This window comes from Cavia porcellus, unplaced genomic scaffold, assembly GCF_034190915.1.
Source record: "Cavia porcellus strain 051 isolate PalLab524CR breed Dunkin Hartley unplaced genomic scaffold, mCavPor4.1 scaffold_26, whole genome shotgun sequence".
In the NCBI taxonomy this organism is placed as follows: domain Eukaryota; kingdom Metazoa; phylum Chordata; class Mammalia; order Rodentia; family Caviidae; genus Cavia; species Cavia porcellus.
In genome coordinates, this window is record NW_026947509.1 from 41,480,766 (window position 1) to 41,494,835 (window position 14,070).

At 36.0% G+C, this 14,070-nt stretch overlaps 1 protein-coding gene across 17 annotated transcripts in view; it reads right to left on the bottom strand.

The window, feature by feature from the left end:
* Positions 1–14,070, bottom strand: part of Ica1l (islet cell autoantigen 1 like) — a 129,513-nt gene that overhangs the window by 67,339 nt on the left and 48,104 nt on the right. For all 17 annotated transcript variants that reach the window (XR_001202294.3, XR_010043494.1, XR_001202295.3 and 14 more), the window contains 3 exons: positions 13,388–13,483; positions 11,418–11,500; positions 8,787–8,830 (listed from right to left, as the gene is read on the bottom strand). Coding sequence is in view for 14 of the 17 variants with exons in the window: in XM_063237266.1 (XP_063093336.1) it covers positions 8,787–8,830; positions 11,418–11,500; positions 13,388–13,483 (223 nt within the window). In the remaining 3 variants the exon portion in view is untranslated. The remainder of the gene's footprint in view (positions 1–8,786; positions 8,831–11,417; positions 11,501–13,387; positions 13,484–14,070) is intronic.

Consider the following 14,070-nt stretch of genomic DNA (forward strand, 5'->3'; position numbering starts at 1 on the left):
TTTGAAATTCTTAATCAGTTTTTAGTTGTTATTCATTGTAAAATAAAAATCAAATAGAACTTCTTAAGCTGAAAAGATAAGCAAAAATGTAAATGGGCTAAAAGGTATAACAGAAGACTAGATCAAACAGAACAAAGGATTAGTGGGAGGAAAGAGTGGCTATTTAAAAATATATAGGTGGAGGAGCAAAAAGTAGTAAAAAATAAAGCTTACAGAAATTTTGGGATTACATTTAAAAAGAAAGCATTTGAATTACTGGGATCTAAAAATGCCAAAGCGATAAAAAGCTTATTGAAAGAGAAAGCACGGTGTGGTGGCATACCCCTATAATTCCAGCACATGGGAGGCTGAGGCAGGAATAGTGCCATGATTTTGAGGTTATTCTGTGCTACACAATGAGTTCAAGTTCAGCCTAAACTACACAGAAAATAAATAAATAAATAAAAATGAAAAAAGAAGATATAGTAACCCAAACTCCCCAAATCTAGCAAAAGCTACACCATAAGATCAAAGGTCAGTAGTGAGAGATAACACAAACAATAAGACATAATAATCAAGCTCTTATTAAAGATAAAGAGGATTCTCCATGTAACAAAACAACACATAAGGATGTCCCAATTTGTCTGATAGCAGAGCAAGCAGCATAAACTTCATATACAAATTCAAATAGCAGGATACAAAAATCAACATACAAAAATCAGTAACCTTATATTGTGTTAATAAGTTTGCTAAAAAAAAATCCAGAAAAGTAATCCCTTTCATAAAGCCTCAAAAGGAGGAAGAGGCTGAGGAGAAGAAATACCTTGGAACATGCCTAATCAAGGAAGAGAAAGATCTTTACAATGAAATTACAAAACAATGAAAAAAGAAATTGAAGAAGACACTTGAAGGTAAAAAGACCTCCTGTGTTCATGGGTTGGGAGAATATTGTTAAAATGGCCATACTACCCAAGGTAACCTATAGATTCAGTGAAACCGCTATCAAAATAGCAAGGACATTCTTTGTTTTATTTGGTTTTTGGTACTGGGGATGGAACTCACGACCTTGTGCTTACCAGGCGAGCACTGAGCTAAATCCCCAACCCTAAGAATATTGAAAACACTTTTTTTTTTTGATAGCAATGACATTCTTCACAGACTAGAAAACAAACAATCCTAAAATTTGTATGGAAACAGGAAAGGTTTCAATTGGCCAAAGCAATCCTCAGCAAAAGAACAATTTTGGAGGCATCACAATACCTGATTTCAAGGCAGGATTTAGCTTAGTGGCACAAATATCTGCCTGAAATGCACAAGGTTGTGAGTTCAATCCCTCATACAAAAAACAAAAACAAACAAAAAAAAACAAGAGAAAACAACACAGTATCTAATATCAAAATACACTACAGAACCACAGTAATAAAATCAATATGGTATTGGTATAAAAAAAATCACACTGGCCAGTACAAAAGAGGACCCAGAAATAAACCCAAGCACTGACAATAAACTCATTCTGCCAGGGCTGTAGCTCAGCAACACAGAACCTGCCTGGAATGAGGTCCCGAGTTCGATTCCCAGTACCAAATAAAACAAACTTTATTCTCCATAAAGATGGCAAAAACAGACACTGGAGCAAAAGCAGCCTCTTCAATAAATGCTGTAGGAAAACTGGATATCCTCATATAAAAAAGATTGAAACCACATCCTTCTTTTCATCCTGTACAAAAATAAAACTCAAAATAGATAAAAGGCTTTAATGTAACATATGAAACTCTAAAATGCTAGAAGAAAACACAGGGTAAACTCTTCAAGATACTGGCACAGGCAATGATTTCCTGAATCCAACTTTAACAGCTCAGGAAACAGAGGCATGAATTGACATCCAACCTTATAAAGCAAAGAAGTAGCAGTGAAGATATGACCTATGCAATGGGAGAAAATCTTTGCCAGCTGTTCAATATCAAAGGATTAGCATTCAAAATATACAAGAACTCAAAGAATAGTAATTCAGTTAGGAAGTGACCTGAACAGATGCTTCTCAACACATATCCAACAAATACATGAAAAAATTCTCAACATCCTTAACTATCAAGGAAATGAAAACTAAGACTATGTGGAAATTCAATTTTACTCCAGTAGAATGGCTATTACAAAAATAACAACAACAAATGTTGGTAAGTGTTGTAGGCAGAGGCTTCAAGAACAATAACATATAGGACACATAATTATTATTATTTTATGATGGTCACTCAGAGTTAAATACAACAAAGGGCAGGAAATCTGTTCCATCCACAACACTAAAGACATAGAAAATCCAGCCACGGGTCTGGATCCCACAATAATGTACCATATGAGTCCAGCTGAAAACTTAGAGCCCATGACAATACCTCCCACAAGTGCAACTGGAAGTTTAGAGCCCACAACAACGACCTATGCAAGTCTGTTTCATGGATCTGCACTAGGAAGGCCCAAAAGTCAGTGGTGGAAGCTATAAAATCTATGCAAGCGGGATGAAGGGTCTGTGCCAGTAGGTTGAGGGTTCTAGAGCCAAGAAGTGACACTCAAGGACCAGGGATCCCCTTGAAAAGTACTACGGCCATTCTGATTGACAATGAGTTCCTGAGCTTCTCACACAGTAAGTACCTGTCAGGAAGCCAGTGTGACAAGTTTTGCTGGATATTAAGCAGCACACATCTTCCCCTGTGGAGCCAGGAAGCAATACTCAACGTAAGGATCAGAGCTCTCCCAAAGTGAACCACAGCTACTCTCAGTGACTGGGTCCCCAGTTCCTCCAATGAATGGCCAAATTCACATGGGGAGCCAGCATGACAAGCTCCTCCAGGAGAACCAATGGCTCCAAACAATAACACTTAGGACAAGCCACTACTCCTCAGTCTTTCCACATCTCTTTTTATGCTGGCAACTTTCCTCAGGTGGGCCATCTACAGGCAGCACCATGTTGATTTAAGTCAGCAGGTGTTAAAGTCTTTACTGCATAACAATCCACTCCTGGTCAACTTGATCACCATACAAATTTCCTTAAATCATAGTCTGTAGTGGTAGATTTGAGAAAGTTAATATGTCTTGGTCTACTCAGATTTACATTAATAAAACAATTAAATATACAATTTTATTATACTCATTCCCACACCAAAAGCAAAATATTCAAAGTGTGACCAAAATTCAAGGTTAAAACACAATATGTTGATTAACGTGGTTACAAATGTATTAAAACATTAAAATCAAATTAAAAGAGCTATTACAGACACAGTCCTTATTTTCCACTAACTTTTTTTTTTTTTTTTTTTTTTGGTCTTTTTCATTTTTATCGGTACCGGGGATTGAACCCACGACTGCCTGCTTGCAAGGCAGGCGCTTATGCCGCTGAGCTAAATCCCCAGCCCCCCTTTCCACTAACTTTTAACAAGGCATAAAAAACAAAGATCTCCTGCAATTCAAATATACTCTTCCCTTTAGGTGAAAGATTCAGTTCATTTTTCCTTTGTCCTGTTCTTCTAAACAACTATGTTCTCCACTGCTTCATCTTTGCAACCCACAGTTCCACTGGAGCCTTCTTTCTGGCCAAATGTTTTAAATTATTCTACTCTCTTTGCTCTAAATTTCCAAAATAGATCTGGTAAAAAGCTCTCAGAAGTAACCATGCTACCATCCTGACCCTACCCAGCCCCTTTTGAAAAATTTTAACTTTGAGGCAGGGTCTCACCTAAGTTGCTCAGGCTGAAACAGAACTCGCCACTCTTCTAGCTCGGCCTACCAGAGTGCTGGGATTACAGGTATGTGTACTTTGCTGGGATGTTTTCAACATCTAACAACCATTACTAAGTCCATTTCAAAAAGTAAAATGAAAATTTCTCCTTCATATCAGGGTGGAGATTGTTGGTATGGAATGCTTAGAAGATGTAACACATCTAAGGCCAAGGCGTAATGTTTCTACTACAACAATATTCAAACACTATGCTCAATGTGCAATACTAAAAAAGAATATGGGAAAAGCAGAAGATATTAAAGCAACAAAAATAATTAAAGGAAAACTAAATTTATAAAGAAATTTTAAGGAACTTAGTGACATTTAGGATTAGGATAAGGAAGCTAGCTGGGCACACACTTGTAATTCTAGCACTTGGGAGGCAGGAGGATTGCAGTGAGTTGAAGGCCAGCCTGAACTACATAGTGAGACCATGTCTCAAGAAACCAAAAAATTTATCAATTAATTAATATTTAAAAAGGTAAGGAAGCTACATGATGAACTAGATTTTTAAAATTAAAACACATCATATACAGATGTTGGAAAAGTATAGAAGAAAGAAAAATGGATTTTATCAGTAAAGATTTTAGTTAAACATAGGTTAAAAAAAAGCATAGGGGAAATCAGGGAAGGGAGAAGAGATTTTGGAGGTGGCTTAGAGAGTTGGGAGGAGGGAAGAAAAAATGGGCAACAGAGAGAAGGCAGACCCACATTTGTAAAAGTTTGATAAGCAGCAGAACTAGAATCCGTGGGAAGAGAAAGATGTGCTGAAGGATCTTGATGGATGTACTGCTGTCTGAAAGGAAGATAATCTCTTCTTGGGCTTCCCCAAAATCTTCAATTATGATCTGCTTTTCCCGACTATGGGTTTTATTGGACTTCATGGGGATTTGACTTCATGTTATTTTCATGATAGATGTATAAGATTGGAAACTATAAAAAAAATTGGAAACAAGCCAAGCACAAGAGAAAGTGCAATCTCCAAAGGCTGTGCAAATATCTCAGACCATAAATGTTTTAAATCATGTCAAGTGACTTCCTCAAGAGTCTTTAATGCAAAATTAAAGTGTAGGATATTTACATGTTTTAAATAACTTGTCTCAGTTTTCATTCTTACAAGTTGTACTGGTTTTATTCTGGTCCCAGGGATACTGACATTTTCAAAATGTTCTAATTAATGTGACCAATGGAAAACACTATCTGGAAATCCAGTCAATTAAGATACTCAGAAACACCATCCTTTGCCAAAACAAATCCTTGTGAAAGGAGAAGGCAGAAAACAGAGCCACATTTTTAAGCACTGAAAGAAAATACCAAGCAATCTTGGTATTGAGTAAAACTCTCTTTTGAAAAGGAGAAATGGAGAAATAACAATTATTTCTAAATACACATAAGCCGAGCCTACCCTTCAAAAGATCTTCAATGAGAACCTTTAAATTAAAGCATATAGTTAAAGAAAAAGAAAAACAAGCTCATAATGAAGATCTGAAGTATGGGAAGAAACAGCAAGAGAGGAGAAATACTGGTAAGTCAGTATTTCTACACAAAAAATAATGTCCTAGTTTATGAGAAATTAGAAAAAAGAAATGAAATATTGGACAATAATAGTTTTTGAGATGGCATAAAAATGATTGGGATTAGTTTTCTACAATCTTTGTAATGTTCTGGGAATACTACATTGATAAACCTGAGATTTTATTAAGTAGGCAGAATAAAACTTAAGAGAAAAGCTACCAAAACTAAAAATAAAATATATAACTTCCAAACCAGTTCCCAGGAAAAAAAAGAGTACTAAAAAGAGTAAACACAAATAAGGGGCCAGGGATGTAGCTCAGCAGCATAGTGTCTGCCTGGCAAGTGCAAGGTCCCAAGCTTGAGGCCCAGTACCAAAAAAAAAAAAAAAAAAAAAAAAGAAAAGAAAAGAAAAAGAATAAAAGGAAAACCCCTGTAACCTGAAATAGTAAGTCCAAACACAGAAAAAGGGATGGGAGTGGAAGAATAAAATAGAAAACAGAAAGCAAAGGTTAAATATAAATAATGACAATAAAAACAAGTGGACTATAAACTCAATTAAAACAATTAAAAGCCAAGCATCATGGCTCATATCTGTAATACCAGCACTCAGTAGGCTGAGGCTGCAAGATCATTGCAGGTTTGAGGGCAGGCTAGGCAACATAAGTGAGTTCAAGTCAACCTGAACATCTAGTAACCCTGTCTTAAAAAAAAGGAAGTAGACCACCCTCCCTGGTAAGCAGTAGCGGTGTGGCAGACTGCGGCCCTTCCAGGGGGAGAACCAATAGCAGCTGTTGAGATTCGCGCCATGTTGGAACTTAGGACGCAGTGAAATCAAACAACCAGCCTGTCTCCCTGCTAAGCAATAGTGAACCTACTGGTGCACAGCCTAGAGTCAAACATCCCACTTCCCTATGCCCCTTCTCCAGCCCCCCCCCTCTATTAGCAAATGGGAACCAGAAATCTGAGCATCTCCTGGGAGGCTGACCATAGCAAATACGGGGGATTTTCTTCTACCATCTCTTTGAAGGCAAATATTTTTATTACTGTTTTGCTCTATTCTGATTAATGGTACAGCTCTATTCAATATTCTGCTTTGGTAAGTTCTATAATGTTCTGTATTTCATCTCATTTTGATATATGTGATTGAAAGAACAACTATTATAAAGATAACGAAATATACTGTGATACCCTATTACTGTTATCCCAGTAACCTGCTGTGAAGTTCTGTACCAATTTCACTGTATGATCTTAGTTGGCTTTATTCTGTCTTGTTCTGTTGTATTTTATCACTTTCAAAATAAAATTTTTTAAAAAAAGGAAGTAAAAAAATTTGGCACATTTGCCTTTTAACCAACGCAAATCTTATTTATGAGAAATATATCTAAGAAAGATACAAAGAATTGGAAAATTGAAAATAAACATGGAAAAAGGTACATAAGGGATTACTAACCAAAAGCCAGCACTTAAGGGATACCAGTATACTCTTAAGGCTTGCATCACAAATGTTCCCTTTGGGGGAACATTGTGTTCTGAGGTGTGGCTTCTAGAAGGTGACTGGGTCTATCCTCGCATGAGTGCACAGCTGAAGGCTGGTAGGAAGCAGGCCAGTTGGAGGAAGTCAGTCTCTGATGGTTTGCTTCTAAAGGCTGGTGCTCTCCCGTACCCCTCATCTCACCCGCCCCCCTTCTCTCTCCTTCCAACCACACAGAATGATGAGCAGCTTTTCTGTGCCACACCACTCTGTATGGTATTTCTGCCCTGGAACCAGCTGACCATAAACTAAAATCTCTGAAAAGAAACTGAAATAAATTCCTTCTCCTTTAAATTGTGTACGTTAGGTATTTTGTCCCAGCAACAGAAAGCTGATTAACACACATACAAAGCAGATTTTTTTTGTACCAGGGATCAAACTCACAACCTCGCACTTGCCAGGCAGTCGTTTATGCCACTGAGCTAAATCCCCAGTGCACAAAGCAGACTTTTTAAACCAGAATGTTAATATAAACAGAAAGGGTCACTGTATAATGGATTGAAAATTAAATCATTCAAAAAATACAAAAATTCTAAACTTGTAAACGCCATCACTAAATCCTCAAAATATATCCTGAAAAACTACAGGAAGATACTGAAACATCTAACTTTTAACAGTGGGGAGGTTTCAAAACATTTCTCAACTATTGATAAACCAAACAATAAAAAATGTATAAAGATATAGAAAACAGAACAACTCAAATGATAAAGTATACATATGACTCTGAATTCAAGAGTTAGAGAATATTCATTCTCCTCAAGTATAAGGAACTTATATGAAATTTGGCTACTTGTATAAGTTTAGTACCAATAATTCAAAAAACAAGTATCATAATACATTCTCTGACAATAATGTGATTCAGTTAAAATAACAGAAATGAATTATCATATCTCTGTAATTTGGCAAGTTCAGAAACACATTTCAAAATCAACTACAACCATGAGTCATCGGAGATATATGTTTAAAATTTTAAAGTATGAGTGGTAATCAAAATATCAAAATTTGTAGATGGTCATACAATGGACTATAAGTCAACAACAGAAGTGAAGTGCTGCTGACATAAGCTATATCATAAACGAACCTCATAAGTATTACATGAAATGAAGAAGCTAAACACAAGACCAGCACACACTGGATGATTGTATTTAAATGAAATGTCCAAACTGGGTGTGATGGTGCATACCCATAATCTCACCACTCTGGAAGACTGAGATCTTATGTCAAAAAGTTAAGGGGCTGGGGGTTTAGCTCAGCGGCATAAGCACCTGCCTTGCAAGCAGGCGGTCGTGAGTTCGATCCCTGGTACCGATAAAAAGGAAAAAAAAAACAAAAACAAAAAAACAAAACAAAACAAAAAGTTAAAAGGGCTGGGGATGTAGTTTAGTGGAAAGGCCCCGGTTCAATTCCCAATGCCACAGGAAAGAAGCAAGGAAGGAAGGAAAGAAAGATTAAGAATGAGAAAATGGTGACCAGGGGTTTAGCTCAGCGGCATAAGTGCCTGCTTAGCAAATGTGAGGTCATGAGTTTGATGCCCAGCACCAAAAAAAAAAAAAAAAAAAAAAAAATGAGAAAATGTCCCAAATGGAAAATTTAAGTACAACGGTAGATGAGTAGTTGGTGTAGGATGGAAACAGGGATTACTATGGCAAATGGGTATAGAGGATCTCACTGAGGAAACAACTGATTTATGGAAATGGCTGCACTTCTCAGTAGTCAATAAAAACATCTGACTTGTACCCTGGATATGAGTGAGTTTTATGATATATAAAATAATAGAGATAAAATTAGGTTTGGGGATGGTTTTTTGGTTACTGTCTCACATAGTTCTCCCACTGAGCTACACCCCCAGCCCTTTGGAAGATTAATCAGTATACAAGACAAGCTTATAACGTGACTTAATTTTTGAAAAATTGAATGGATATTAACACAGGTTCTGATAAATGGTTCTTACATTTAAAACATGACCATTTCAAACCAATACATCTACTATCTTACCTGGTTCACCTCTGAAGTTCAGTTCCTCCTCTGACAAAACTACCCTAGAGTAAAAATCAGAAAATGTATAGATTTTGGTAAAAATACATTTGGGATTCATATTCCCCAAATAATTTCATATAATTAACTTTTTAATTCAGAAGATACATAAAGTACTCTTCTGATCTCCCAAATCTATGTCTAAGAACATTTCCTACCCCTATAGCTTTATATAGACTGAAAACATTTTCCTCTCATTCTTTCAATAAACACTAACCATCTGCATCATGGCCATTAGAATTGTAGGTACTTTGTTAAACACAAGTTTTAGCATCTCTAATTTGAAGAATCTGAAATCCAAAATCCAAAACTTTTTGACCACCAACATGGCACAAATAGAAAAAAATTCATGCCATGAAACTTTGTTTTATGTAAAAATTATTAAAAATATTTTATAAAATTATCTTGAGTTAATGGTACATATAAAAAATAAATGAACTTCATATTTACTAGGGTCCTGTCCCCAAGATATCTATCTATTCATTCATCAATCTGTAAATATTTTAAAATCTCTAAAAATATAAAATCAACAGTACTGGTGAAAGCTTTTGGATAAGTGATATTCAACTTGTATTGCATCTTAGAGAATCTCTGTTACTAAGCTATAGAGTAAGAAGCCTCATTTGGGGTTGGGGATTTAGCTCAGCAGCATAAGCGCCTTCCTTGCAAGTGTGTAGTCGAGAGTTCGATCCCTGGTACCAATTAAAAAAAAAGAAAAAGACAAAAAAAAAAAAAAAAAGAAGAAGCCTCATTCACTGATGGGTTTTGTTTTAAAAAAACCACTTAATAGCACAAAAAAACAGGGTTTCTATTTTCTTTCAAAAAAACAGGGTTTCTATTTTGATGAATAAAAAGATTTTTATTTAAAAAAGATATTATAAAACATCCTTAATACTAATTTTAGATACGTACAGCATGCATCTAAAAAACTAAAAGCATTCATACCATAATCAAGAAACTGAACACAGAGTCATTGTTCCTGGGACATCACCTCACAGCTGCTAGCACCAAAGGCTGTTTTTAATAAGCCTCTAAAGAGACTTCAAAAGCAATACACTATCTGTTAGAATAAATCTGCAGTTATAGATACTTATGATTAGAATGTAACTTCTAATGACAGTATTTTACATATGATTATCTTCTATTAGTATTCTTTTTTATTGTAGTATGTAATAATTATATTTATTGTGGGGAGTTGTTACACGCATAATACAACTTTTTTTATTTTTAATCTTTGGTCCCTTCCCCCTTCTCTCCCTCCTTGTTCCTTCCAACTCTGGTCCCCTTTCCATGTGCAAAAGTGAAATTTTCATCATCTTTCCTTTTAATTCTTCATTCCTTTCCTGCCCTCCGTTTTTTTGTTCCCCCATCCATTTGAATCCTACTTCCTATTTATCTATCTTCTAATTGCTCTATCTATACCTCTATCTACCTATGTATCTATCAACCTAGCTCTCTATCAATATTTGAATTTCTCATATAAGAGAAACCACCTGATATTTAAGTTTATGTGTGTGACTTATTTCACTTAATGTTATGGTCTCAAGTTGTATCCATTTACCTATGGATGCTCAAGTTTATCTTTATGGCAGAGTAGTACTTCCTTTAAACAACCTGGATGGAAGAAAAGGTAAAGTGCTTAGGAATGTGTTAATTAACTCAAAATGTAGCTCTCATAATCTTTTTTTTTTGTCTTTTTCATTTTTATCGGTACCAGGGATCGAACTCACGACCGCCTGCTTGCAAGGCAGGTGCTTATGCCGCTGAGCTAAATCCCCAGCCCCAGCTCTCATAATCTTGAAGATCATTTTGAACAGTGTCCATAAAACGTGAGAATGTAAAAATATTACTAGTACATTTAGCACATGATTTTAAATGTCAATACACAATGAAGACAAACTTAGAACTAAATGTTTAATAAATCTCGATCCTAAAACATTTATATACTCAAATTAGTAAAAAATTTGTTTGGATTTCCCATAGAAAAAATGGGAAAATGTTTTATAATTAGGATAAATTTCAATGCAACTTTTTTTTAACTATTTGGGCCTTATTTCTGAGTTTGTTGTTATACTGAGTCAATCTGGTTAAAATTAAGTGGCGGCTCTGAGAGGAAAACAAAGAGAAGCCATAATTAAAGGGAAATGGGCAATGTGAAGGACTGATGTGGCAAAGCCTGTGCTGAACCAGTCTGAGTCCCATCTGTGTCATCTGGAGATGGACTTTGAATGGCCCACCTCACCCATGCCGTCCTCATCCCTTGCTTCTCTCCTGCTGGTTCTCTGAGCATCACTACAGGCACCTGTAACTCTCACTACAAGGCTCAGGGTCCCAAATGTAGAATCTAAAGTAAGTACTTATTTGTTACTCTTGTCATCTTTTTAACAATGGAAATACATATAGTACATATATGAAACAGAAAAGAACGGAAGGAAAAAGAACATGGATGGATCACCTCAAACAAATATTTAGTGTTGTTTGGGAAAATAACAGTGATTCAGTGAATCAGAGAGGAAACAATCATTTGCACATGGTATCATAGGGTGGTATCCAGGGCTTCTACAACATAGTATGTAGCATCTGCCTGCTTACTTATGGAGATTTTCAGTGAGAAAAATGCCTTCTAGTTGTTCTTTGTTGTCTTCAGTAAGCTTGCTTGGAGTGTCTTGTAGTTGCTAAGGATAAGAAATTCAGTGTTAAGTAGAGAGAATGAATCTATTTCTCTCTGCAAACAACATGAGAATAAGAATACTGAAGAATAATATAAAATGGGAATAGTTTTGCATTCGAGAGCAAGAGATGTGGGAAATGTGTGCTAATGGAGTCTGAATGAGCCCCATATCATACCTGTCTATCATGGCTGCCTGTGGAACTAGACAAACTGAGATGTGGGCTACACGCAGGTTGGCTTAATAACTTCATCACACACCTACAGAAGATTTAACTGTGTTGCTAATGTATACTGCAATGCTCTAAACATATCTAAAGACTTTTCAGCTTCAAATCTGAGCAGAAATTAAATACAAAATTTACAGAAATTCAGTAAAGCATTTATTATAGAAAAAGGAAAACAAACAAAATACCAAACAAATTCAAGGGTATCTTTTGGACTGCTTTCAGTCAGAACATGTCAGAACATAACTTAAAAATTTATTTCAAAGCTAAGTAATATATGAATTCATCACAGATCCCACATCTAGCTTTGGAGATCTCACCAGCAACATTTTCAAACTCTGCTAAAAATAAGAAAGAATGAATAAATTAAAGGATACTGAAAGTGAAGAAATGACCCTGCCAGATATAACACATGTAAAGACGGTGACTGGAAGATGCACAAATGTCAAAAGTGGGGTAATCACAGTCGAAGAGCAATTACCACATTAACTGCTACCGGAAGTGCTGATCTAACACATTAACTTCTTTAGCAACAATCACACATATAGGATACAAGATGGGATTAAAAACTATGGTAAATGTTTAAATTATAAAATAAAACTACATTAAAAGACACATGCTATTAATCTTCATCAATATAGTCTTTTCTTTTCTTTTTTGAAACTGGATCTCACTGTGCAATCCAGGCTGGCTTTGAAATCATGGTAATTCTCCAGCTCAGCCTTCCAAGTACTGGGATTATAGACATGCACCATCATGTCCAGCTCCCCCTCACTTTAAATACACTTGTGCCACTTTCTGAAGTTCTAGTAGTCCTTTCTCATGAGCATCTTTAGACACACTGTGTGACTGCCTTGATGTCCTGAATGTCATGGTCACTGAGACCAGGACTTTCAGGAAGAGTCAGAAGTTTCCAGGGCCATACCTGGTAGCTAAGGAGGATAAGGACACACAACAATGTTTTTATCAGCTGCCTTTTCACTGGATGGCATTCAGCAGCAGCACTCATAGCATTTTTTATTACACCCTATTAAGACACTCATGAAAGAAGACTTGCAAAACTGCTTGAAAAAGTAGCAAGTATAGGATATGTGTTTAAGTAAAGGGAATATTTTGAGGAGGTTTGATGGCAATATATCTTCCACTGTAATAAAATTTTTATATAAAATACGTTGACTATTTTGACCATATCTCATATAATGACTATAACTGATGTAATCTGGCTATCATGAATCACATCTATGACATCAGTGTAAAAGTAAAACAAGGAAATTTGTTAACTTCTGAAACTGTAAGGTAGGTAATCTGGCCATTTTTGAGAATACACAACCATTTTCTATCACTTGTTCTTCTTAAATTTTTCCTATCCATAGCCTTTCCTTATCTCATTTGCATTTTATTTTATTCTCATGGCTTCAACGGTTTTTACCATAGCATGCTAATATTCTGAGCCTGCCAGCAGCATTACCTGGATTTTAGCATTACTGGCAGTGTTTGGCATCAGGCAGGTGCTGACCCTTGGCTGAATGAGTGTAGAAAAATGCTTCCCAATGTTTTTGAAAATAAACTTTACAAAAAATAGTTTTGATGCTATATTTCAATGTTCAAAAAATAGTTTCAAATGAAGTATAACATAGGTATGCAAGGAAACATGGGGAAAAGTATACCTTGAGAGCCACAAAATCATACTGAGAGCCAGTACAGGTCTCATGGATTTGGGGCATCATTTGAGATGTTTTCTCCAAGAATCTCAGCAATGTTCTCTGCAGAAAAAGAAAAGGTGACAATACAGTTCTGCTTCACCTCAATGATTTGTTCACTATTTTATCTCCTTCCTTTGTAGTGTAGACAAATAGTCACTGAGTAAGAAGTAGCAGGGAGTAAATTCAATTGTTCAAGTTGGGGAACAAGAATTAATCATATATCGTAAGTTTGCACAAAAATGAGCACCAATGTCTGCATACATGTGTGCCTATCTATTCACTGCACCAGAATATGTACACTGGAACCATCTGTAAGTGATTGCAGCTAAGAGGGGAAAAACTCATGGATAAGAATACTGGAGAATCCAAAGGAGGTGTATTAAAAGCTTGGAAATATCAACCTGGACACAAGGAGCAATATATGTATAATCTTTAATTTGGTAAGCATACATAATTTTTGGAGAAGATATTTATCATTAAATTTGGCCTTTCATCGAGGGTTCAAACTGACTTGCTCCCAAACTGTGTCCTTAAGCTAACTCAAGTAACTGAAAATTTCCCTTGTTGCTTCAAGATTCCCGTTGAAAGTCAATGTGGGGACCAGGGATTCAGCTGACTGGCCTAAGCACCTGCCTTGCAAGCGCATG